Here is a 26,838-nt window from a genome sequence, read left to right as displayed (position 1 = left end):
AATAAATGAAGAAAGAAGAAAAGACGCTGTAAATGACACATAATCTAAAACATACAAGCAGTTGTAAGTAATTAAGATGAAATACATAGTGATATCAAAATAAAAACATATTACATACGTGGCTACTCAAAAAGTAAACAATGAAGGAGTGTGCTCGCTAGAGAAGATAAATGAGGTAACAAAAACAGTGATTGTGAAACCCAGCATGTAAATAGTATAGAAAAAAAATTGGATTGCTTTAAGGAGCAGCTTCTTGGTTTAGAGCACGCTAATTGCGTTTGTAATTGTCATTTCCATTCATGACGTTAACAAATCTGTTAATTGTTAGGGATGTTGAGATCTTCTTCGATATTTCTATAAGATTACTCAATTAAACGAAATTCACCTTGAACTTATATATCCGATTCTTTTTAATAGCTTTTATGATGTAATTGAGAGCACGGTTTTGTTTCATTTCCTGATTTTCCTGTTTTTTTTATGAGTTCATGTCAATTTACGCATTAACTTGTATGAAATGATGCTCTTTTCAAGTAGGGAAATGGTGATGTTTACAGGAATTAAACCAATCGATTCTCCACGCATCCACTATTTTGTATCTTTCAGTCCGCTTTTGAACCAAATTGCATGAAAATCCAACAGAAAATCGACGGTTTTATCCGAATTCTTAAGGATAACACTCTTAAACAAGAATATAATCACTCTAGATGTTATCATACGATTATCATCAGGGAAATAACGAAAAAAATGTAGGAAAATACGTGAGCTACGTTTGGGGAACAATTCTGTTAGTTCTTATGTACAAATCTGGGCACGTAGTGAATACACCGATCGATAGTGCTGCTTTATAAGACATATTTACCATGTTAGAGAAATAAATACTTGATTAACAAATACAGAACAGCATATTGATACCTGCTGTATCGATTTTGTGCTTGAAAATCAACCCTTCATTTTATGTTCAACCACCTTATTCACAAATATTAGTTATATTCGCAAACGCGCTCCATTTCAAATTAAAAGATAAATGCACATCAGCAAATGAGTACCTGTGAGTAACAAAGTACCTTTTACCTTTTTGAATGGGCGAGAAGGTAGTTGAGAGATATTCAACGCTGTACTTTACTGTAATTGTATTTTATAGCGCAAAGATCGTTTTCAGAGCAGAAAAATCGTATATCACCCTAGCACCATCGGGATGGCCCTTAACCGATCTCGAATACGCTGAGGATCTTGTGATATTCGCGGGAAGCAGCACGAAACTTCAACATGTTATCGACCATGCATCCACCACCACCATGGAGACTAGCTTCAGCTTAGTTATGGATTACACCTGACCCCTGAAAAATGCAAGCAGATGTGGGTCTTCTCGAGATCTTCAACCGGAATCAGGGTGGACGGGCAGTAGATCTAACTCGAGATAAGCTGCTCTGCTACCTGGGCTATATGCTGAAGAACAGCGGCAGCTGTAAGAGCGATATACACCATAGATGCGCTAGGGCTTGTTCTGCACACAACTCCTTGGCGAAGTGTTTGCGACTGTCTTCAGAAAGGTAGACTCGCAGCTCGCGAAGTCAAGCTGTGAGTCTACCTCTTTGCTAAACCCCCTATCATGATGTGTGGATCGGCGACTTTGACAGCGCCATCTACAGTGATGTCAAAAATGAACTACATGGAAGCTGCTTAGATGATTGCTTGACTACTTTTGGCCTACGATATGTCACAGTGAAGATTTTTATACGGATGTCGATATGGGGTACCGGCGGATGACGCGTGAAAGGCATCACCATCTGACACCGTTGGTGATAGTGGTTACAGAAAATTGTCTTTGGTTTTTCGGTCAGATTGCAGGGGCACATCAGGCTGTCTTGTTCAACGTGCTCTGAGGATTCTCCCGGATGCAAGCCGGAAGAGGCCTCCTGGCCGCATCCGGAAGTTCTGGACTGAGGTGGAGGAAGGGGACCTGAGGACGCTCGGCGTGGACAGGCGGTTTAGGCTAGACGGAAGTGTACGCAGGGTATGGAACTCTCCCCCTCCCCTCCTCCCACCCTTTTACTACCTTTTCGTGATTCAGGTATACTATTAAGGATAGAACGCGAGACCGCCGTAAGTAGTCATCCGGCAAATGCAACATGTTCGTTCCAAGAGAATAGCAGACCATGAAATTCAGGATGTTATGATCTTTCCAGGAGAAGATACGGTTAAGGGTTTGAATTACGATTATGAGCGTATTCACGTTCAAATCAACCCTACCATCCTGAAAACTGGCGTAAGAAATGACCTGCTTGTACGAATTTTCCTACAAAACACCTTACAACGCCACTTTTGTAAACGCATCGGTCCTCTCAGCAGCCAATGCAATGGTTTTACTTGGATGGACCGCTGGAAAAACCCACGGATTCCCATGCGCTAGCAGACGCGACGCCTGCACAAGCTGGTGCGTTACGAAGTTCCTCGTAGAAAAATTCGCACAGAAAGGCCGTTCCGCACGCTGTTTTCAGGACGATCACGGACAATTGCGCGTGAACACAACACTCGTAATCTGCACCACTCACCCTACCTTCTTTTGGAGAAATTCTGGCATCGTCAATTTCGTGATATGCTACCATTAAAGGCATAAACGAGCATCTAGAGGAGGTATGGGGTCTATAAGACCTCCGTGAATGCAGTGCTCCCATTTAATCTTATCGTATTTCACCTACGGAAACCTAATTTACTTCGTGATAATAATAATAAGGTAATACGATCGGATTAGAGGAATATGGATTCTCTCTCTAGAAATCTCTAGAATTTATCTTGTGCTTCTACTTAGATTAAGTTCGTCAGGCAATTACTTATTATAACTGGCGTCTGAATGGGAATGAATTACGGTGAAACGATGGGCAAGGATCGAGATGGGTCCCACTGCTTCAAGTTGGTGTGCCGGTGTTGGAAAACGAGTTAGGTGCCGCTACGCCAAATTGGTTCACCGCCGCCACAAGGTGAGTCGGGATCCACTGCGCCACATTGGAGCTGTGTTGGGTTTCACCGCGCCGAGTTTGTGCGTCAGCGCCAGAAAGAAGTGAGTCGGATCCTACAGCGCTTAACTGATGTAGGCGGTGTCAGATGGCATAAAGATGGGGTGGAACGGGATTCCCTCCATTACTAAACCGCTTTTATAGAACTTTTGAACTATGATGAGTTCGAAAGTTCCTTTTCTGCACAGCTGTCCGAATTTGTGATGTAAATTATAGCACTTCCAGGCATGTACACCATCAATCTGTTAAAACCATGAATGTAATCAAATCTCTCTAACATGCTCTGCTATCTGAATTTTAGATAAAAAAGAAAAGATTTTTTATTTATAGTTGAGAAAACCACTCATACAACAAAAGGGTCACAAACTCTTACACATTCAACATCAAAGAGGTCAAAAATAAATCTCTACCCTATTACACGTTTACCACAATCTAATTTAAAATGCACATCCTTTTGAAGAAAAAAAAATCTCTAATTTTGTCTAAGGATGCTTTCGGCTACAATGTGAGCGAGTTTATGGAGCAGGAGAGAGTGCGTCTACGCCAGGTAGTACTTTTCCTGAATAATTCATTATTAAAGTCTGTATTCCTAAGGACTCAAAATATGCTTCAAAATTAATTGTAGTCATACAAACCAAAAAAAAAAAACTAACACACCTTCGAGAAGTTCCAGACTAGCACCTCCTCCTGTAGACACATGACTGACTTTGTCTTCGGTTTTGAATTTCTTACAAGCAGTTGCAGTATCTCCACCTCCTAAATATTAACGTGTCTTCAGATTAGATCTTTTCAGAATCCCCAAGAATTTTTGTTTGAAACACAAAAAATAGAGATAATAATAAAGAAAATAATAGAAAAAAACAGAGATAGCGGATAAAGTAAAGTATGTAGAGTAAACATAAACTACAGCATATCAAAAACGATAGCGTATGAAGGTGTATAGTTCCTTCTACTAACGATAGTTAAAAATTAAAAGTTAAAAATTAAGTGAATGATGAGCATCTATTGAATCTATTTGTTGACATTTTTATAGCTTTTACTTTAATTTGTAGAGTTTATAAAGTGGATAAAGGGTAAAGTGTCTGGCGCTGATCAATCCGCTCAAGATGAGCCACCGCGATCACTTCAATTTAGCCAATATATCCAGTCAGTGTTTTTATCTTCGCTGAAAAATGTGGTAACAATTTATTGACCCCTTAGGGATGACACGTTTGGTTGAAACTAGGGCGGATTTGATCATGATACAGCTGCAACAGGACCTCTTACCGACTGCGCTACACCATCCCAAGAGATAATAAAATTTTTTAAAAAATAGACAATTAATTAAATGAAAGTAGAGGTAAATGGTATTAGTAGAAGAGGTCATGACTACTCTTCTTCTGGGAATTAAATAAATAACGATAACAAATATGAGTTCTTCATGTTCAGTACTTTCGATTGCGCTACTTAGTATTCATGGTGTAGGATGTTTACAAGAATCTCACAAAAAATCAATTAAACATGGTACGAAGCGGAAAAACACAGTAAATTAATTCGACTACATCAATCCCTGACAACCTAGTTTTATTTGCGTTCGTGACGTAAACAAGTTGTTTATTGGCTTCCACCAAAAAAAAAAAACAACTAGTTTATAAGCTTTCACTCTACTTTTTAACAATGAGTTGATCATCCTGGGATCAACTCGTGTACGCATTCGAAAACGATACTGAGATGAAGAAGTGAGGAATCATGGAGAAAATAAAAGACAATCAATAGGAAAAGCGTCACTGTGTGCCAAGCTAACCATGGTTGTTACCCCGGAAATGGGCTAGCAGAGGTAATTCACACAAAATAAGAGGACGAAATCATAGTCCGCCACCATTTTACTAGTTTGTTTTACTAGTAACAAATCAAATTTAGAACTAGTTTAGAAGGAACAAATGGAAGTGGCCACTATGCAAATTTTCGTTTTGCATGTCTCGAAAAAAAAACACGTCAACAAAAAATCGTTTAAAAAAAATCACATCCAATGCTTTTAAGTAAATATCAATGCCGATCACAAAAATTTTTTTTCTTTTGCGGTGGATGCGGATCAAATGAATAGAAGTCAAATTCTTTAAAACCGTTGAACTTCACGGAAATGCTCGAAAAATTATTTTTAGCAATCATCACTGCTAAACACTTATTTTGTCCTAAACCTTCAGACTCCTTTGGTACGAGGAAATAAGAAGTTATTGTTCAGTATCATAGATAAAAAAATCTATTATGGAAAGCTGCTATTTACTTGTTCACTGCAAAAGAAAATTCAACCCGCTCATTTTTATTCTTAGAAGCAAAAAATATAACTCCAATGTTCATTTGTGATCAAAACATTTTCTAATTATATAAAGGTCATAGACTAACTAAGGAATTATTAACTAGGAATAATAACTAAGGAACTTAGGACGAATTCGAATACGTCTTTTCATTATATCGCCTACAGTAATGAAACAGTATGATGATTTATATGCTTCCTTGATTTATTGCTTTATATGCTAGAATTAGCAGAAATTTTATAACTACGAAAAGGCAAAAAGATTATCTGGCTTAAAAGTTAATCGGAAAAGATTTTATTAAAATACAAAAAAAAATCTGCAGTAGAAAGTGCGTTTTTCACAATCTCTGTCCATCTGTTCCTTTTCTTATCTTCTTTTTTCCTTTCTTTTTTTTTTTGAACGCAAGCGATTTTAATGGAATAATTCTCGTTGTTACGGTATCATTGTCTAGAGGATATCCACCAAATTCAGGACTTTTTCACATCTTTAGAAAAAGAAGTGAGAAAAGAAACAACTCGGGAATTTTAGTAAATTTTTGCAAAAATTCTACAAGTGGACATATTGCTTTGGATTGGACTAGTAAAAAAAACTATTAGCACTTGTGCAGTAAGCTACTATAACTTTTTTCCTGCAAAACAGGGATTAGAAAGGTAGGATGGAATAAATCACAACTCAAATATTTTAAAACTCCAATAAGAAATAGGATAAGTGCACAAATGTAGACGTCCACCTACCAATGATCGTCACAGCTCCAGATGCGGTAGCTTTTACAACGGCATCCATTAAAGATTTTGTTCCTTGTGAGAATTTTTCAAATTCAAAAACTCCTGGTGGTCCATTCCAGACTATGGTCTTTGCTCTAGCGACAGCTTCAGCAAATAGTTCCTGGGATTTTGGTCCGACGTCCAAACCCATGTGTCCTATAGTACATAATATTATTGGAAGCTATCTCAGTAGAATTTTTTGGAATAAAAAATCTCTAATGGTAGTCGTACCAGCGGGAACTCCTTCGGCAAGAGTGGTAACTTTTGAGTTCGCATCTTCTGCGAATTTATCTCCAACAACAAAATCGACCGGCAAATGAATCAGTACATTCTTTTCCTTTGCCTTCGCCAACAAATCCTTGACAATCTTAGCTCCCTGAATATTGTGAATTTTTTCGAAAAAGACTGAAAATATAAATAATAATATATAATATAATATAAAACGTAAAAATAATTACAGCACAATATAATTAACGTTCCACAATTAACATAAAACGTAAGGAACGTATGAGCTCTGATCACATACTTCCTCATCATAGAGTGAATTCCCGATCTCAACATTCTGGTCGACTTTGAGGAAAGTGAACGCCATGCCGCCACCGATAATCATTTCATTAACCTGGAATCATATCCGTGGAACTCAGCGTTAACAACAAACGAACCATCCTTAATATTTTTGTTACCTTATCCAACATGTTCTTGATCAACTGAATCTTATCAGCAACTTTAGCACCACCTAGAATAGCAAGGAATGGCCTGTCCGGATCGCTTAGAGCCTGAAACACACAACTTAGAAATCCTATTAGTTAGTTAACTGGAGGGAATTTTTTTTTACCTTTCCAAAGTATACTAGTTCATTCTTCATCAAAAATCCGCATGCACGAGTATCCAATTTAACACCAACCATAGAACTGAAAAAAAAAAGAATAATTATGATGAAATGACAGTTTGTGGCAGATTTCTCTTACATAGGAGAACGAAATGTTCGACCAGTTATCCGCCAACAAAAGGACTGCGCAAAGTTCCACTAACAATAAAATGGATTTCGAATTTTTCAAAAAATATTCTGACAAAGAAAAAGTGTTTTTTTCTGGCGCACCGTTGATGTTCGTGAATTTAAAAAAAAAATGAAGAAAATATGGAGACAACTGTCACTAACTAACCTGTGAGCTCTATGTGCAGTTCCGAAAGCATCATTTACATAGATATCACCAAGTTTGGTCAGAGAGGCACGGAATTTCTCCACGGCATCATGATCAGCTTTGATCTGGAAGGAGATCATCGATGCTCAGCATTTTCACATCCTATAAAATTCAGCTAAAACCGTCGCTTACTTTTTCACCATGTTCATTGACGCCTTTGCCTTCTTCTTCTACGTAAAATCGTAGATTTTCCAAAAGGAAAATAGATCCTGGGGCTGGATCAGCGACGGCAGCTTCAACTTCTGCACCAACACAATCCGGCAAGAATTTCACTTCTCTACAACAGCTTTTTTTTAAAATAAAATCTCCTTTTTTCAAAAAAAAAACTCCTTTTATTACTTGTTCAAAAGCTTTTTTAGCTCTTCTGCTACTGGAGCTAGCGTGAATTTCATGTTCTTCTGACCATCTGGACGTCCAAGATGTGACATGAGAACCACTGCTTTAGCACCATTGTCCAAACAGTACTAAAACATTACCTATTTGATTATATTTACTAATATATTACCTTATTACATTCATTATTCAATATTTTTATTGGTTTTATTTATGTAGTTGAAACGGAATTATACTCAAAGAAAGTAGTTTTATGGAATTTCATTTTTTTATGAAGCAAAACTCTTTCATACCTCTTTAGCAGCTTGGTTAGCTACCCTCTCACAACCACAAGAAAAAATTCTTCCAGTTTTTCACTCCTAATTAAATAAACATTCAATCCTTCGTTTCGATCCTATTAGTGTAAAAATACTGTTGTTATCACTAATTATATAAAAGTCTTTTTCATTCGATTTTTTTTTGCCAGAAATTTGTCTCAGCATCTCTAGACGTATACTGTAATAACTCTAACAAAATACGGAATTGTATTCATCTTTCTAACAGGAACAGTATTTTGACAAAAAAAAAAACACTGGAAATCTCTCTTAGAAATCTATTCTTCACTCTATCCTTTGTATACTTTTCCCCCTGATTACTGTAATTCATACCTTTATTGTTGGTATAGCTGCAACCACACGTTGATTGTTCGTGATCTTCCCATCCTTCTGCGGCACGTTGAAGTCCACCCGAATAAGTACCCGCTTCCCCTTTACGTCAACCTGGAAAAAATTAAATTCCACGTTAAAAAAATATATTTGTAGATATATATATCTATATATACACACCTTATCGATGCTCAACTTTCCAAGAGACATTCCTTTCACTGTAACGTACCGTATACGATACCCAGGTCCACCAGAAGACTGACCTATAACTACAACTATTTAAAATAAATCATACCCACTTATGTTCTACTTCCAGGACAAGACAAATTTCACAGAACAAAAACTACGAAGTAGACATCTGGCATAGAAGAACTGCAATCTGGATGGCGATACCAGAGAAAAAAAAGTTGTATTAGGAAAGAGAAAAGTGCATTGAAGATCTAAGTGTAAGCGAAGATTAAGAAATGGTAGAGGTATAATCACCAATCTCGTCGAACACAACGTATGAGATCAGAATAGAAGTTGCGCCCCTGATTGGTCACGCTTCCTTGACGAATCATCAACACCATTAAGTCCCACCCATTGATAATGGATCTCCTTCATCATTGTTAATCTTGTAATCCACAAGAAAAACCCGCCTCTGCTGGTTCCGTGATTTTAATATGCAGGTTTGCTGCATATTTTTGAGAAAAAAATGAGTGCAGATTAGCATGCAGACAGCCAGTGCAGTTCAGCGAGAACTGGTCCTCGCAGAGGCTAAGGTACATGGCACATTACAGTTGTCCATTAACTTTTATATGGAGCCGTTTGTACTGAACTGAATTATCTGAATGCCTAACTCATGAGTAATACAAGATTAGAGAATATCCAGAGATAAGATAGAAAGTGTAAAAAAAAGTCCGGCTAAATCAATCATTATTTTTAGAGCGATTAATCACGCAGTTAGAATAAGCAGGCAATACGGGTTGCATTGCAATTTTTATAAAATTAAATTGCTAAAGCAACGATTTGTTGCTCACTTACAGTACCACAATTTACTACCATTTTACTACGAATTAAACTATTTCGATATCTTACTGTAAATGACAAGTCATTGCGTTAGGAGCGAAGCGTACATTTGTATACCCACGATAGTTTGCAATATCGGACAACTGCCACAAATCTCATCCCGCTTAGGACCAGTTTTTGCGAAAACAAGGCAGCACTCACACAAAATGAACTAACAAAAATCTATTCTAATAGAGTATGGCTAGTTTTTCTATAAGCACTTCATACCGCATCCAACATTTGTTAATTGTCTAGATTTCCGGCAAAATTCCGAGAGAAAAAAAATCCACAACCATTTCACTATGTTGGAGCGTGCGGAATTACACTTAAAATTTGAAAAAAGGGGAACCTTCTTTCGAAAACCAGTGTTGTAACGCATCGTAGATGATGAACGGCGCGTTCAGTATCAGCATCTCTAAAGTACCAAATCGAATTCATTTCCATGAAATGCGAAACGGTTCAGATGGATGACGATGACGATGAGAAAAAGTCGATCAAACACTAGGCGATATTTTGTCGCTACGTGCAAAGCGCAAAAGAACAAAATGCAGATACAGAGATCAATTGTGCATACTTTCTGCATCGCCGTATCGCCACGCGCGTCTCACAATCTCTGGGACAGCAAAAATTCGCAACATAGTGTAAGCAAAGTGCACGACAATTTAACGGATGGAATTTTGAAAATTCATTCCAGTTTCGAGAAAAGTCAAAATAGGTTGATTTACAAAGGAATTGAATATATTCTAGCAATCCAGAAACAACAGAAGCAAAACACAACTGCCAACCGCACACGGGCCGGCAATCGCGATCAATGAGCGGCTGCCTTCTCTCACACACTCCTTTGTGCCCTCCTCTCCACTCGCTCACCCGCACGGATGAAAACAGCAACGATTTCTGCAAAAATCAAGAACTACACGCATACATTACAGAAATAGCACCGCCTCATTCGACTCCTATCACTCAATCCTCTTTTCCAAGCGAATCGAATAATATTCGAGCGAATCCTCCACAATAAAACATCATTTCGAAGGAAAAAAAAATCGATCACCACAGTTCTGTTCGAATTTCTCGAACACAACGATTGTAATTTGATCTGTTTTTGACCACTGCTATGGAACTGCTGTTCTGTTTTTTTTTCCCTTATTTTCATCGAAAGAAAAGATGCTAGTACTGTTTTCTTGTCAAAAAAAAACTATTCTATTAATTTTATAGCTTGAAAATACTGGTGACATCTCGTTCAATCAAAATCCAACGAATAAGTAGACTTTGCTATTCCAAGTCATAAATCCTGTAGTGGTAGTGGTCGAGAATTGATTGATTCGAGGTTATGGAACAGGTTTCCCAGGTTTCCACAATCTTATCTATTGCCAACATCGCAGAAAAAAAGTATCTGACGTCATCCGTTTACTTTCTTATTAAAATCATTTAAAAAAAAATTCCCTCCTCACTCCCTCTTCATTCTGCAACTTTACCACCAATATTTTTTTCCAATTCCGAGGATTTTCGTCTATTTCTCTTAATCTAAAATGAAATAAAAAGTGATCTCTGTATATCGGATGTAACTCTGTTTGCGATTAACCTAAAGAGGGAATTCTGAGGGGGATTTATTAACGAGCATTTTAGTGCAAATTCTGCACATCGATTATTTCGACTGAAATTTCCCGCTGAGGTAAATCGGTTGCGAAACGGAGGAGTGCAATCGGCTATGTCGACTTGTCGAGGAAAAAAAAACAAGGACGAACTAACAGAGTCATTTCCAATCGATATGTGCCGAGTTGCAGAGAATTTTAGGAGAACGTTTAGCAAGAAAATTCAAATTTTACCATTCTTTTTCTCGAATATAATGTAATCAAAACTAAATTAAAATATATTCTTTTCTAATGAAGAGGGTCACCTAATAAATAACGTCTTTTTTTCTCAACTTCACATGAAAAATTGAAAAGAAATGGCGATAAGCAATTTTCATTGATTTGCTATTAGAACAAATATGAAATCCGTTCTATCTACGGACATATGCTTGACTCGAAGTGTTCTGGATCTAGGGAACAGATTTAGTGAGAGGATCTTTCACATCTTGTAAGACGAGAACGACCTTTGTTTATTTGCCACGAAGAAGACTCTCACAGTTTCTATTGGTAGCAAATTAGGTTTGAAAATTTTATTTTGACTCGAACATTACATGGATTCTTTTTTATGATGCACCATGGGGGTATATGAAGGAATAAATAAATTTAAAAAATAATTCAAGCCGTGAAAAGACCTCAGCGTTTTTTTTTTCATTCAGACTTGAGATGCAGATAATACAGGTAAGTCGATAATAGATGAAATTTTCTCGACGCGAATGAGAAGTATTAAAAGTTCATCAGCAGGATACTATGGAAAATTATATGTAAATGAATTGTATAAATGTTTTCTTTTTCTTTTTTGAGAATGGGGACTTTCTTTTATTAGAATTCAAACAAAAACCAGTAGAGTGTTAGAAACGCGATATAGAAACCTAATTTATTTACACTCACGTGTCTATTTATATTTTTTTCATGTATTCCTAAATCGTTCTGTAAGAACCAGTTCGTTTCCCATTATATTTCAGTGGTTTCAATTTATTTTAATTTTTCTGCAGATTTTTATTTCTTGGAAAAATTGCTGTACATCAGATCTTCCTAAGAGTCTTAGATTAACTACAACCTTTCTTTTAAACCTTCGAATGTTCTGTCCACGAAGTTTCTTTGATCAGAAAACGTCAAGTCGACCTTGCTATGCCATTCTTTTGGAATATAACAAATCATTGCAATTTTTCAACTACACGGATTCAAATACATGGATAATTATTGTTAAAAACTGGTCAATTCTTTAATTGTTGTTATTACGTATAAATCTGAAAATCATCCATATTTAAAATTTCAACTCACGTCCCAAGAAGGATGCTAAAGTACAATAAATAGTTATCGATTCTAAAATAAACGTGTGTTGTAGCCCAGCCCCTTAGGCATAGCTCTCGAAACCAACACGCGGCGCCCTTATACATTTCAGGAAGAATTTTAAAGAAAATATTTATCGATGTCAAAATAAATGTTTGTAACAGTAAAAATCAACATAATATCCTGGAAAATGAAAACCTAAAACCGACTATCAGAAGGTCCTGACTTCACGCTACATTAAGAGATTTGCTCGGATTAGGTTGTTGAGGGCACCGCGTTGGCAGCTGGAGCATCAGCAGGCGAGCTCTTCCTGGCTTTCATACCGCCTAGAAAAAGGTCTCAAATCAATTACTCTCGAAAAAAGTGTAAAAAATCAGATCAAATGTAATCGAGAGCCAATCATTGTACACTTCAGCTATACAATTTAAAGGCATCACCCCACGAATCTGGAGTGGTACGGATTTCCGGTGGAGTACTCGTATTCAGGGTCGTAGATTATGGGGAGGAGGGTGATTCCGTCCATTTCTTCCTAATTGCCCTAGAAAACGGCCCGAAAGATACGGCTTCGAGCGTTCCGGAGCACTATTTTCTGCAAGGAGTTCGATTGGAGCGCACCAGCCCTGTGCGGCGCCGCACCTTCCGGGCCGTTTTTACGGCAATTAGGAAGAAATGGACGGAACTACACCCATCTCCATAATCTACTATCCCATATACGAATACTCCACCTGAAATCCGCACCACCTCAGATTCGTGGGGTGATGCCTTTAAGCGATCAAAAAACTGCAGAGACCTAGATTCTGTGTGAAAATATGAGGATTTAGAAAATTTCTGAGCAATTTCAAATTGTTCAAAAATTTCATTACAGATCATGAATGAATCCCCAGTAATGAAAAAACGCCAACGCTCTATCTCAAATCTAAAGTTCAGAAAAAAATGCTAATTTAAAATATATGAATGACTGGCTGAGAAAGATCAGCCCTACTTCATTGAAATCGATGGAAATATTGAGAACAAATAATCATTTCGGTATAAACCAACATATTACTGCACTTTTGATCCTCATATTAATAAACTACTCCACTGCAACACAATCCGAAAAGTTACGATACTCAAATATAGTGGCAAGCAGCAATGTGGAATCGAAGCAACGGTACCTTTGCCAGATGGAGAATGTAGCAGCCGTATAAGGGTCGCATCGGCCTCGAGTAAGGTCATATCGTGTTCTGATCCCAGGAATCGTTCACTCAGTTCAGGATCGTGCAATCGTAGCAGTACAGTAGCACCTTCGCGATATGTTCTTCAAAAAAGTGTATGTTCGAGTGAAACACAAAGTAACGTGCAAAACACTGATACAAAAAAAACTCACTCGGAATTCACAGCAGGAGCTTTACAGACTGCATTGAATTTTAATCCGAAATCGATGTAGAGATCATCCTAAAACTTCCATTATATAATAACTATGGGTATTCGTATGTCGTGCGAAAATTGTTCCCCACCTGTACACGGTGCACAATACGTCCAGTCACAAGGCGTCCATTAAAATCGCCTAGCTGAACGAATTTCGACTTTCGCAACATACGAGAGAAACTCAACCCCTTGAAAATATTTCATGTTAGGAATTGCTTCAATTATTAGTGTTTTGCTAGTTTTTTTTTTCACCCCTCTTGACCCTTGGTAACGCTGGCTACCATTTTAGCTTATCCGTATAAATAGTGAATCCTGTCTGACCAAGGTTAGATCCAGAAGTAACAGCTGTGGAGAAGACTAAACGTAGAGACAGAAGGGTGACGAGATCTTGAACCTTCTTACGAATTACAAGGGAATTTAACTTCAAACTGGATAACATCTCCAAAAGATTCCCCAAAATACACAATATGAACTTGATATTGATTTCTTGCGTCCTACACAAAACTCTCAAGGTTTTTCTTGAAGTGTTTGAAAGAAAGAGGAAAAGGAATAATGAAATTCGGTTCGTACCTTGTTCGCGTCGGTTACATCTCGTCCTAAGCTGCTTACAAACTCGTTTAGGTCATCCGTGGAACCAGAAGCAGCCGTTTCTGATTCCACTGGCTTGGTAACAGAACAATAACGAAACGTAGCTGATCGTACTATAGATGTGGTATGCTTCAATAAACGGGCAACCTCCCTCATCTTCCTTAAACTTTTCTTTGACGGATTGAGTCAGAAAAAAATAAACGTATACGAAACAATTAGAAATTGATATGGAAAGAAACCCAGAAAAAAAAACATACGATACTGAATGTGAAACATTTATTAAAAAGTATAACAAAGCTGGTAAGAAATAAATTACAACGTAATGAGGTGTACGTACGACTAACGAAGAATCACAAACGGCTGCTTAGCTTTTGCATAATGAAAGAAAGGTGAGAAGTTACAACGAGATGGATTTCTTTCCATAGAACATCAGTGAGCTTTTTCGAACCGTCTCAGATAAAACTCAAAACGTCACAACCATAAAACCGCATAATACTTCGCTATCCTTCGCCTCCTCCTTCAGGGGTCATAGCGTTTGAAATAACAACAAAAATGACAACAGGAACTATGTACATCCACTGAAATTGATGAAAATAAATTTTTAATGACAAAAAGATGTCTGTAAGCATTTGGAATTGTGAACCTAACAGAAGTAAATTGAAAGTTCACAGTTAATAGCTCAAGATACCATATAATAAATCTAGTAGAAATTATAGGTAATCCGCTAACTCAAATAAGACATGTACATAACCCTTACGTGACGTGCTACACTGCTCACTCATTATCAACTTCACGTCTACCTTTCTTTATGAAGGAACTTTTGCTTGCAGTTTTATGAGAAGTATATCAATACTGAACAGAGATTTTCCGGAAAAAAAAAACTGATTTACACTCACATATTTTGCTAAAAAGCTGCGGTCATCTGCTTCTGCACCATGCTGCCTGGCTCTTCGCTCTCTCTCCATCATTTGCACAAATAATTGAGTATCAGGTCTAAAATTAGAATTAACTCAGTATTATATCGAATCATCAAAAATTCATTAAAAGCTAAAGCTTACGTAGGAAGTACTCCTTTTGTTACAACATATACTACCGCATTTGGTTGTGCAGAATTGCTAACCATCTGGGGTGAACAGACCACACTTGAATCCAGTGGTGTGTCACCAGTAGCTAACGGATCTGGGAATATTGTGACAGAATGGACAAGTTGTCGTTCACCATCAATTGATAACCAGAATACATGGAATAAATTTGACTGTAGGAGCAGACACTGTAACGAAGAAATGTAGGACTGAGCACCATTCAGCACACAATTCAACACATTCCTTTGCGCACAATTTTGCACAACTTCTAAGCTATTCCAACTTCTTTTTTTTTATACTACATAAAACCACTTTTGGTTATACGAAAACATAAAAGACCAGTACCACCAAATGCTGAATTCAAAAAATAAAATTTTATGCGTGCGCACTGCAATACCGATAAAATTGTGACGTTATGATTATACAAAAATTACGCATGAAGATTGTATGGGAAAAAATATGAAAAAAGAGTGTTCCTGCGAGCCTTTGCCAGCAATTCCATTCCAAGAGGGAATTAAAAGTATTAGATCATTTTTAAAGTTCTAAATTATAAAAGTACCGTTTTGCTCGTCGACATCAGTTGATCTTTCTGATGTGTAGAACTCCTAGCTAGCACTCGATACTCTGATGTAGGAGCAGCGTTCATTCGTTCAGCTAAACGAGAACCATCTGCAGCTTTGAATATGCCAGTGAAATTCCCATCATACGAGCGCACCAGTTCAATTTTTCCAAGTGGATAAACATCTTTGAACCCTTAAATAGACCAGTTCTATTACATATGTTTTGTATGGATTAAATCCAAAAAAAAAACTTACCATTTAGCGAGTATTCCAAATCTACTGTCCATTCTGCAAAACAAGCCCCAAAAAGAGCAGTAAACAAGTGTATTAACATGCCTAAACTTTAATACTTCACCTCATAGTACTACTAAATACACCCGGTACACTGGTTGTATCAACCACAAAATCCTGGTCTTCGAACAAAAGGAAAATTTTTATTTTTAGTCTGCCCGCTGAATTAACACAATAAAGACGTTTTGAGAAAATGCGAATCATAATGAATTTAAAGGAACATAATCACACTGGGGTAATAGTAGAGTTGATCCAGATAAAGATCGCAAACGTACTTCTGGAAGATATATGAGGTGCTAGTACAAGTGAGTAGTACATTGGCAACAAAATATGTAATCTCGTAAAGAAAACAAGTATTCTTAATACAAGTATTGAGACTACCCATCAATAACATGAGAAACTTGAAAAAAAAAACTATTAACAGTGGAGGGAACCACTAACAAGACATCTAGCGAAATCACGAGAAAAAGCACTAGCAATTTAATACGAACTTTACTCAGCAATGTACAACTCGTGAACTTGGTATTTTTTATTCGATCTTCGTTCTCGGAACCTAGCAACGTCTTTTCGGGTGATTATACCACGGAGCTGAAAAGATAAAATGCAATTATACAGTAAAGAAGAAGCTGAGCTCACTCGACACGTCGTCTCTCAGACGATTTGAAGGGGTCAAAGTTATGATTGAAAGTTGAAAACAAAAATTAATGGGCTGTGAGCTGACCTTATTTTCATCGTTCACAACGGCCAGATAGCGTAAGCCAAGACCACGGAAAAGTTGGAAGATGAACGGGAGAGAAGCATTCAGAGGCACACGATGTGGATGTGGATGAATGAATGGCTCCAAATCTATCCAGCACTGCTCATCCGATATGGTCAAACCTATTGAGTCAACGGGTTTGTCCTGTTGTCTGTAAACGAGTATATCGAGATATGCATAACGTTTACGAATACGCATGATAAAAACGTCCACTGACACATCTTCATCAAAGAAATCGCTCAGCTTGACTGTGCCCATTCGACCTATGCCTTCAAAACCCTCCATTTCTGAGTAAAAGACCTAAAAATTCATACATAACACATATAAAAAATGGCCACAATTATGATCAATGAAACGTATCAAAGAGGTCCAACAATAATTTACAAAACAATAGGAGAATTAACAAGGTAATCAATAAAAGTCTGATTACTGAAGCTACGTACATGCAACATACATTTTCGCTAAAACAACGTTTTGAAGTAAGAGTGGAAAAAGTTGGTATCCGAATGTGTTTTATGTGGAGTTATATTATTTTATTACATAATATATATATGTTATGTAATATATAGTAATATTTATAGTATATATATATATATATACTATATATATACTATTTTTTAAAGTGAGAAAACTGGGCTGTCTGGTGTTTTTGAGATTCTGACCGTAAAAATCTTGAAAATTTCTCTGAAGCTGCACAAATTCCCTGTAGTATATCGAAGAAACCAAAATTGAGGTAGAAAATACTATAAGAAGAATAGATCGAGCGGTTTCATTCGCCTCATATTCTTAGTTGACACGCTAGAAAGGGCCTTAATCTTTCCTGATAATTTGAGAGGACCTTGTTTCCAGGAGAAAACTTGTTCAGAGCTTAATTTAGTTTATCTCTTCTTTTCTTTCTGTGTTCCCTTCTGATTTAAATCTTCTCCCTGACTGCAAAAAGTGCCGAGCAACCTTCACCCCAGAAATGCAGAATGTCTATAACAATTTTTGCACGATAAATACAATTTCTTGTCTCTCAGCCCCATCTGTGGATGAAGCACGGCAGATGACTGTAGGGCAGGGCTTCCGCAGGAGCTCTAGTCGAAGCAGTTAAATTAAGCTAATGTCAGGCAAATTACTTCGAAATTTCAAAAAAGAAAAACCAAATGAAAGCTAAGTACTTTTTTCAAATAAAAACAATGAGAAGGGGTCTCCCCGTAAGAAATCTGTGAGCAAGAAAACCCTTTAAAAAACGATGAGGGGATTGGAACCACAACTTGTGCAGAAGAAACAAAACTCACTCGTTTCTCCAAAAGAGTGATAAGCTGAGATCTGAGGATCATTCCTTTTAGGTGTCCATAATCAGGCAACGAAGAATGTGTGGATTCTTCGATGCGATCCACAACAGGAAAGCCATGATGATTCGTGGTTCGTAATACAGCAACCACTCGAGCGACACGCTCACGACGTTCCATTGCAACCACATCCGGGCGCATAACCTTCCTATAAAGAGATTTGGGAGTAACCAAGGCAAAATGTTTCAAACGCTCTTTCAGCTTACTCTGCTAGGATGTTTCGACTCATTTTCGGCGGATGCCATCCTAGAATCGGGACCTCTTGGATATCGATATGTATGTCATATAGTCCTTCATTGAATATATCTCCAACCCACTTCGTAATCATTAAAACCAACATGATCGGGAGGCCGAAAGTTATGTCCTAGAACTGAATGGTAGGAGGAACCAAAAAAACGTTGAGGAACCATAAGAGGAACGGTGAGATAGACCTGAGTACCTTTGTTGCCTCCATAATAATAGCTGTGAGTGATATGGTCATTCTTACAAGACCTCCTAATTGAGCAGCTGCTCCAGCTAGAGCATATTTACCGGGATCGATTCCCGTCTGAAAAAAGTGCAGTTTATCAGGAATTACAATATACTATTTGGGTTCAAACTGATGCAATTATGTATGTCAAACAGATGTGCTCTTGAAGTCTTAAAATAACAAAAATAATAATCAATTTAGCAACGTAGACCGAAATAACTCAAAATATTTGGGAACGCTCGTCCAACACCGATTCCGAACAGTCGTCCCCAAGCAGCCCCTGTCAAGATTGCCGGGATAAATACTCCTGCTGGTACCGAAAGTCCGAACGTCCACAGTGTCAACATATAATATTCAATCGAGAAAATCAAGAGAGTCCACGGTCGAAATGAATCTAAATCTCAAAAACATCATTTGAAATCACTGAGAATTTCAAAAACAACGGGTAGTAGCCACTAACTGATAGGACTATGAAAAAGCGACTTGACGCTTTCCTCGGGATTCTGGAAGAACAGTTTCGCTACAGCAGAGTACTCTCCTTTTTTACACCACATCTAAAGTATGATTACTTCCTATTAAATACGCATTTGCAATTAAATGAATAATTTACCTGGTTAACTTCAGTTATGTTCGGATTGACACCAACAGGCTGACAGTCATCAACAAGAAACAGAGTAATAAAGCCAGTAAATGCTGACATAGCAGCTACTAACAAACATTCCATTAGACGCTGCCACTTATTTGACACATATCTGGAAGTTGTTGAAGAAAAAAAATCTTATTTATGATTATTATTAAGATCAAAGATATAGGAAGATATTTTTGGAAACAGACTTCTTCCTGAACTCGGTCAGCTTTGCATTAAGGTGGTTAAACAATGCGCCTGTTAGACCACCAATGACTCCAATAGCCAAAAAGAATGGAATTTCCCAAATATTGTAATTCTTGTTCTGAAAAGCGTAATATTCTAGTAGCGTAAAAAAACAAGATGAGTTCGAATAATCTATAAAATATATCTGGTCATGTAGGATACAAAAGTTTTTCGGTCATATCACGGAAAGAGGGAACAGAAAGTATAAATAAGACAAGAATGTGAAGACTTACCTCGAAAACACCAAAATTAGCTAGGCCTGTCCATGAAAGCCAGCCACTACGACCATTAAACCAACTCAAAATGGAGTTCACAGTAAACGCAGAGATCATAGCTGAGAAAAACTGCAAAGAAAGCGTGAAGAATAGCGGTTGGACCGAAATACCAAAGATCATACACTCCGTCCGACCAGCCTCCTTTCCCACCACCACCTGCACAGGTGTCCTAACTTAGTAAACATGAGCAATTCTTAGAATTTTCATCAAAGTCTTACAAAATAACTTTTGAACCTCAGGAACAACATTGGCAGTACGTACTAGAAACGATTAGCTTCGATCTATCTGGTTTCCAAATAAAATAGATTAAATAAAACACAAATACATTAAGTAATCAACCTAGTTTAAATTGAACTCACCATCCTCCATGTCAAATTCTGATTCCAGAAACTGGCACCTTCTTCTAAAGAAAAAAGTACACCACCTATGGGAGCACCGAAAGCTGCAGCAACTCCAGCTGCTGCACCTGCCGAAACAAAATCTCGCCGCTCCCTGACGAAGAAAACCACGTCATATGATGAAAAAACGGCAAATCTCTAAATGAATAAGCACTTACTTGTCATTCCTGAATTCCTTGAAAAGGCCTGTATCGAATGGTATGGACTGACATCGGCCCTGTGATAGACCGGCACCAACAACGGCTCCAGAGTGGATCATCGGTCCTTCCTAAGTCAAATATTTCGAATAGTACTAAAAAATTAGAAACTTCTGGAAACACACCTTTCCAGCCGATAGACCTCCACCAACTGCGCATGCAACTCCTATGGCTTTTGATACTAACGTTTTTAGCATCACTACTTCTGGTATTTGAATACCATTCAAAAAACATTTTATCTGAGGTATTCCAGAACCACCAGCAATTGGAGCCCAAAAAATGACCTAAAACTAAACGATCCTTCCACGGCAAGAGTCTGGTCCAAAAAGAAAAGAAAAATTTTATGTCAGAGTTTAATCGACTCACTAAGCATCCAGCTATTCCAACTAGGACACAATTGTAACACATCCATGCTGCTTCCACCGTCCACATGCATCCATCACCAGTTAATTCAGTTTCTTTATCACATTTCGATAGTACTGGAAAATATAATAATTAGACATCGGAAGAATTTTTATGAAGCATCACTTACATTCTTACTAAACTACCATACCCACATCGTTTTATGATGATTCCGAACTTGATCTCTTGGCTGTAATGCACCATAATATCGATTGCAGTGGCTACAAGCGCAGTAAACACTCCGATAAAGAAACATGCAATCCAACGATTGCGCGAACGACGCCATAATCGCACCTAAAGTAAATTTAAAGTCAAACGATAGAAAAGCACCAAAGCAAAACGTACATGATGATCTGGATCCGCTTCCTCTTCCTTGTACAATTGATTCTCCGAGACTTCATAATTTAAGCTTTCATATTTTGAGGACAAAGCATGTTCTTGTTCTAATTCAGGATGCCTTTGACTTCGACGACGAAGTTGCTCTTCATCCTAACATAGCACATCCATGGAACCCACAGCAGAGACAACATTGAAATCTATACACCGTACAAACCTCTCTTCTTCGTCGGGCCAAATTGTTAACGTTCGAAAATGAAGCGACTCTTTCTAGCCCAGTAACCGGATCTTCGTAAGGATCAAGACTAAAATCCATGCATCGATCATACTAGTAAAAAATGGAGAACGCCATATTAAGTACAACATTAAGAAAGGAAGATAAAGGAACCTGCTGGAGGAAATCGCTCTTGGACGTCGGAAAAACGGTGTCGATGACGACGGTGGAGCAGCATTATGGATGAGAGGGTCTATTTCAGGCATCCCACGAGCACAACCACCCTAAAAATGAGGTTAGCATCTCTAAAAACAGTTCAGAGAAGACGAATCTCCGACATATCTGGCATTATAACTACTTACTCATACCATTTATAAATTCAGGCGTCTCGTTATGGCGGTAGTTCAGCCACAGACAGTGTATCATAAGTTTCGGCTATCTTAATTCTTTGAACGTTCTCAACGATGGAATAGAATGGTTGCCTTGGTGTTTTCGTTTTTTCGTTGTCTGAGCTTGTAATCAAAATAAACAGGTCACAGTCTGTTGCAATAGTGTCAGCTCCTTGAGATGTGGTTAGACATTTCCAGTGAATGAGCTGTTCCAGTCGTGATGCCTCGCCATCGCGTTCGCTGGAAGAATTACGCTGTTTGGCCTGCATTAAATATGCCACATGAAGGGGTTTTTACGGAAGATGGGTATTTGTTCCATCATGAGACCCCTGTGCCTCTCGAAGACTGCCACATTCAACGTTTGTTGGAGTATGGTAAGCTGCCATTGTTCCTTTTTTTCAATGATCTTGAGTTTCTTTTTTTTCTTATGGATTCAACCTTGTTCAACGAAATTTTCGGGAAAAGCTATTGGGGAAAATGTTGAGGGGGTGATACACAGTTAGTCTACTAATTTAGTTATCAATTTCCAGAACCTCCAGAAATAAGAGCGCGGCCTTGTGGCTCCCTAACTACATTTTACTCTGGCTATTTTCTGCAACTAGATTTTTTTATGATGAAGGCTTTAACCTGCTTAAAAAAAACTTATTTGGGTTCTCTTAGTCATTTATATTACCTCTTCTGAATATTTTCTTCAAGGGATTCAGTTAGCTCGTGGAGAACGCTTCTCTCCTGAGGAAGATAAAAGAATAAGAAAGAACTGGCGTTCCTTTGCTCGTGATCACGGGCTTATCTATGAGGATGCACGTTTCTATACTGGTTTTGTGGATAGTTTAGAATCGGTGAGTTTATCAGTATTGCAAAATTTGTCAGCTAACTGTTCAAATGAATTGCTGCAGGCAAAACATCAGCGAAAGCAGAATGATCACCTCGTTGGATTGGGGATGTGGCCTCGTTTGTGTATGTTATTACTTATTATTTGTTATTATTAATTATTTGCTCTAGTATTGTCCTTTCAAATTGTCAGTTTAGGTCGTAAACTGGAATGCAGAAGTGCTGCCCAGATACAGTCTCGAATTCGCACTATTTTTGATCCTTACTACGTAGGGTATCCTTCCCAGGTCTCGTTAGAAACAATGCTACGAGTCAACGAGTATGCCCTTTTCGTTACTAACGTGCTATGTTTTCCTTTATTGTTTATTGAACTGTATGATTTCCAGGCTAGCTCTCCAAGGGGAATCGAAATCCAGTATAGCATGTGCGTTAGGTATATCCATGAATCGTTTACAGCACATCATGCATCGTTACACTAGAAGTTTAGAGAAGGGAGGATGGAGTGTAGAGGTGAGTTTTTTCAGTATTTTCTCTCTTTATTCATCATGACTAAATGTTTCGTTGTTTTTTCTTTTCTTTCGGACAGTTTTTTTTACGTACCACCAAGATCTTACAAGTTGATGACTGTGTACTTCAGTTCTGTTACTTTGAACAGATTCTTGGTGTCGTTGGTTGAATTACGTTGCCTATGAGTAGAATCATCTTAAGCAAAACGTGCCGTCCATACGATGAAAAATTCTCTTTGATTTCGATATATTCTTAGAAGAGGAGAGAAAAGTTACAAAACATTTTGAAGTCTAGAGGATGGGCACTATCAGTAGGAGTTTAACAAAATTAAAAATATTCTCTTTTACTTCGAATAAATCTTTGCTGCTATATGCTCAAGCATTTTTGTTACTTCTTCTAACATTTCTATGATGGTACTTACATGAATAAATCAGTGTAACTGACTTCTTCTTCGTTTTTAATAAAAACAAAACTCCTTACCTAGTTGCCTTCATTTCTTTCCTCTTTTTTTTATCATCTCTTTTGCATGCTATACTGAAATTTCGGTGCTCCAGATGTTGCTTAGTTTGACCGACATGTTCGAGGAGTTTGACGTAGCTAGTAACAGCTCTTCAGCGTATATCTTGATAGATATGATTGTTAATAACTAGTTAGTAGCGAAAACTTGTCCTTAATGGCGTCACAGTAGCTTTACTGATTTTATAATGCATACTTTTACAGGATGTTGCGCGCGATCCCAATATTTTGACGAAAAATTTTCTCAACAAGGAGAGATATAGACGGCTATTCGGTAATTTATCATCTCTTACATTGCAATATAGATAATTTGTTCTTGACAGTTTGTTTCCAGAAACAGTATTAACGAAATCCTCTCTCTCACACGCAAAGGTTGCTGAGCTTCTGCAGTCCTCGCCTGGTGAATTAGAAACCATTTTGAGGGATTTCAACTGGACGGTGCTAATTCCAGCGTTCCCTCCATTAAATGCAAAGGAGATTAAACGATCCTGGTAGGTGTTTTGTCTAACGTTTGTAGTTTTTTTTTAAACGTGAATGCTTTTTGATTGTCTATTTTCTTCATGTGGGAGTGATTAGGCGAAAGCTTTTAATATTCACAGTTTTTTTTTTATACTTTGGCTTATGTTTACAATGTCTGGATGTAGATTGTGGAAGTCTTAAGATCTTACCCACCATTTTTCTTTTCACAAAACACCACCTATGCATGAATACAGTTTGCTGCGACAGTAACATTATCAAAAGCCCCCGCTTGGTTGCGATATAACTTTGTTTTCCTCTTGCACCTCCTCTTCTATAAATGTTCGCCTTTTTGATTTCATCTTTAAGGACACACTCCTGAGTAATTCTCCTTAGATTTTCCAGGCGAACTATTGTCGAAGAACTACGTGTTTCGTTTATTGCTCATCTCGACAAATCCGATGAATATCAAGCTTGGAATTCCGCTTTGGATGAGGTGAATTGAAATATGAATTGTGTATCAAAAGTGGAAATACCAAGCATTGGCCATCCCCTGCGTCATTCTCTCTTCCTTCTTGATTTAATTTAAAAAAAAAACTTTGTATCATTTTTTTCATCTTTCTCGCCTTTGTAGGTTATGCCCTGCGTTCGTTTTTCCTTACGTGATATGATCTACTACACGAAATCGCTCCGAAAGTGTATAGATAAGAACACCACGTTAGTTCACTCCCAGTTCATAGACAAGATTAAGCTTACAAAGAGGTAAACGTTTGGTAGAAGTTAATATATGACTTTTCGTGATCCGTAAATTTCAGATTGTCTACGAAAGGTATAGTGGACGTTGAAAGCTTCGACTTGAATACATGTCCCATCTATAAGCGAATTTTATCTTTTATCCGGACTAGAAATACTTTCATATTTCGACAACTTCGTTTTCCATTAACAGCTAGAGGTAAGTTATTTTTAATCATATCTAGTATTAGTAGCATTGTTGGGAACAATTGAGGTTAATTGTGGCACTTTTTCCTAATTTCCAGAAAAACTACGTATTTTGGAGACATGTTATCGTCGCCTGAGGTTGCCAACAGATCAAAATATGCTACTTACCACTCTTCCAACAGTAAATATGCGGCTCTTTGTTGAATGTATTATCGATAGGATGCAATGCATAGATCCTTCCTGGCAACCACCTGTTTTTTTCCAGAAATGGGTCAGTTGAACGTATACTTTATTTTGCTCGTGCATATATCAAGACAATGTCATCGATTTTAGGTCCGCTCATGGCCTTATGTTGGCATGTTTTCGAAGCACTCCAATAATGAGGAAATAAGAAACACCGTAGTAGATCCATATTTCCTGAGGCGATCGCTTTTTGAGGACACCAGAAGGTACGAGTTCGATTTTTGTTTCAGTATAATAGACACGCTCGGTTCATCTACTACTGAACACAACAAGAGCCGATTCGGCGTTCTAAAATTTCTTGAAATTCAAAATTAGAGTTTGGTTGATATCATGGTTTCGGTTTTCTTGCGACTTAAACATGATTGGAATTTCTTGTTTATTTTTTCCAAAGCAGTACTCATTATAACCGAGATGATTAAACGAGTATGCTGCTGTTGTATTTTTAAGTGATTTTTCTCGCTTCAAATCTACTCACAAATGCATAGATGCACTGCATTTTAAATTGTTCCTTCAGTTGTCTTTATGGACCTAAGCCATCCACCAGAGATCTCCATCCGCAGCCTCAAATCCCCGAAGAGGAAGTTTCTGCCCCAGTGCAACCCTCGAGTCAGGTAGTGATATGCAACTAAAACCAATTGTGTGAAATTGAGATAAAATGTCGCTTAAGGTGCCCGATGAAGAGGAAGGCAACGATGGTCCTCCTAAAAAACGAAAACGACAGCGTTCGATTTCGAATTCTTCTCTTACGAGTCCCCTTCAGGCGTTGCCAGTCCCTGCACCTGGTATTCCTTCGACCAGTGTTGAGCCAGAAACAGAAGAACTTTCCTGGAGTCCATGTAAACGTGGAAAAGAATCGACAAGAATAGCTCCTTTAGAATCTAAATGCAGTTTCGCTGGCGAGATGCAGGAGTCATCTTATGATATTTTCGCTGACTTTGTTGATGAAACGATAGTAGCTGGAAACCTTCCAGCTACTGGAATCAGTTTTTCTGAGGAAGGTAAGTTCTTGTCTTTTTGTGCTCCTGGAATTAAAGCTGAAATTAGTTTGTAGCCAAGCTTTTATATAGGTCCTCCTTCATTAGAACAAACATCGCCACGCCTTCAGTCTTGTGGTTTAGAGGAAGAATCTCCTGCACCTTCACCAGAGCGAAATGTATTTCCTTGGGAGAAAACGGAAGATGTTTTCAGGTATGTTTTTTCACGAGAACCATAGGAAGTAATGTGATAAATTATTCGCTTAAAATTCCAGTGATCTGAGGATATCAATCCCACCTCGATCAACAGAATCAAGAGTTACGGAACCGGATGACGATACTGGTCTTTTGCCAAAAGATGGATGGACTATGTTTCTATCATAACAGCATTTGTTAGGCTATTTTTTCTTTTCTTTTATACATAGTCATTATATTTGAAATTCACTCTGGTGTTCGTGCTATTTGAACATATTCCATATCTGTACCACAGAACCTCAGTCCTTTCGTATTACCATTGCCTCAAACTTTATAGGATCTAATTTGATATCCTCAATTTGACTTAGACGATTTCATAACACGGGTTCTA

At 37.8% G+C, this 26,838-nt stretch overlaps 5 protein-coding genes across 5 annotated transcripts; 1 reads left to right on the top strand and 4 right to left on the bottom strand.

The window, feature by feature from the left end:
- Positions 1-3,529: 3,529 nt before the first annotated feature.
- Positions 3,530-9,711, bottom strand: RB195_021430 (uncharacterized protein; the record flags this gene model as incomplete). The annotated part of the gene is made up of 13 exons (XM_013442053.2): positions 3,530-3,573; positions 3,672-3,770; positions 6,043-6,228; positions 6,304-6,448; positions 6,599-6,691; positions 6,756-6,848; positions 6,908-6,983; positions 7,236-7,339; positions 7,407-7,551; positions 7,614-7,738; positions 8,255-8,365; positions 8,432-8,514; positions 9,648-9,711. 13 exons carry the CDS (start codon positions 9,709-9,711, stop codon positions 3,530-3,532), a joined length of 1,368 nt encoding a protein of 455 aa, XP_013297507.2.
- Positions 9,712-12,471: 2,760 nt separating this feature from the next.
- On the bottom strand, positions 12,472-14,367 carry RB195_021429 (uncharacterized protein; the record flags this gene model as incomplete). Its single annotated transcript, XM_064208153.1, has 5 exons — positions 12,472-12,542; positions 13,371-13,513; positions 13,583-13,650; positions 13,713-13,811; positions 14,194-14,367. The coding sequence occupies 5 exons, from the start codon at positions 14,365-14,367 to the stop codon at positions 12,472-12,474; spliced, it is 555 nt and encodes a 184-aa protein (XP_064064034.1).
- A 344-nt stretch (positions 14,368-14,711) lies between these two features.
- On the bottom strand, positions 14,712-16,187 carry RB195_021428 (uncharacterized protein; the record flags this gene model as incomplete). The annotated part of the gene is made up of 5 exons (XM_013442051.2): positions 14,712-14,789; positions 15,108-15,204; positions 15,270-15,481; positions 15,853-16,046; positions 16,109-16,187. 5 exons carry the CDS (start codon positions 16,185-16,187, stop codon positions 14,712-14,714), a joined length of 660 nt encoding a protein of 219 aa, XP_013297505.2.
- A 449-nt stretch (positions 16,188-16,636) lies between these two features.
- RB195_021427 (uncharacterized protein) lies at positions 16,637-21,663 on the bottom strand (the record flags this gene model as incomplete). The annotated part of the gene is made up of 19 exons (XM_064208152.1): positions 16,637-16,732; positions 16,866-17,052; positions 17,119-17,201; positions 18,182-18,383; positions 18,442-18,599; positions 18,675-18,782; positions 18,953-19,098; positions 19,165-19,258; positions 19,315-19,456; positions 19,539-19,654; positions 19,809-19,919; positions 20,210-20,342; positions 20,407-20,516; positions 20,571-20,729; positions 20,812-20,924; positions 21,003-21,141; positions 21,193-21,336; positions 21,401-21,488; positions 21,572-21,663. The coding sequence occupies 19 exons, from the start codon at positions 21,661-21,663 to the stop codon at positions 16,637-16,639; spliced, it is 2,421 nt and encodes an 806-aa protein (XP_064064033.1).
- Positions 21,664-22,006: 343 nt separating this feature from the next.
- Positions 22,007-26,636, top strand: RB195_021426 (uncharacterized protein; the record flags this gene model as incomplete). The annotated part of the gene is made up of 16 exons (XM_013442049.2): positions 22,007-22,160; positions 22,483-22,625; positions 22,683-22,743; positions 22,816-22,936; positions 23,004-23,127; positions 23,845-23,914; positions 23,975-24,131; positions 24,502-24,592; positions 24,731-24,858; positions 24,912-25,048; positions 25,134-25,306; positions 25,369-25,484; positions 25,793-25,889; positions 25,946-26,276; positions 26,346-26,466; positions 26,528-26,636. The coding sequence occupies 16 exons, from the start codon at positions 22,007-22,009 to the stop codon at positions 26,634-26,636; spliced, it is 2,133 nt and encodes a 710-aa protein (XP_013297503.2).
- Between the last annotated feature and the right edge of the window lie 202 nt (positions 26,637-26,838).

Source organism: Necator americanus, chromosome X, assembly GCF_031761385.1.
Source record: "Necator americanus strain Aroian chromosome X, whole genome shotgun sequence".
Classification (NCBI taxonomy): Eukaryota; Metazoa; Nematoda; class Chromadorea; order Rhabditida; family Ancylostomatidae; genus Necator; species Necator americanus.
This window is presented reverse-complemented; position numbering and strand designations above follow the sequence as displayed.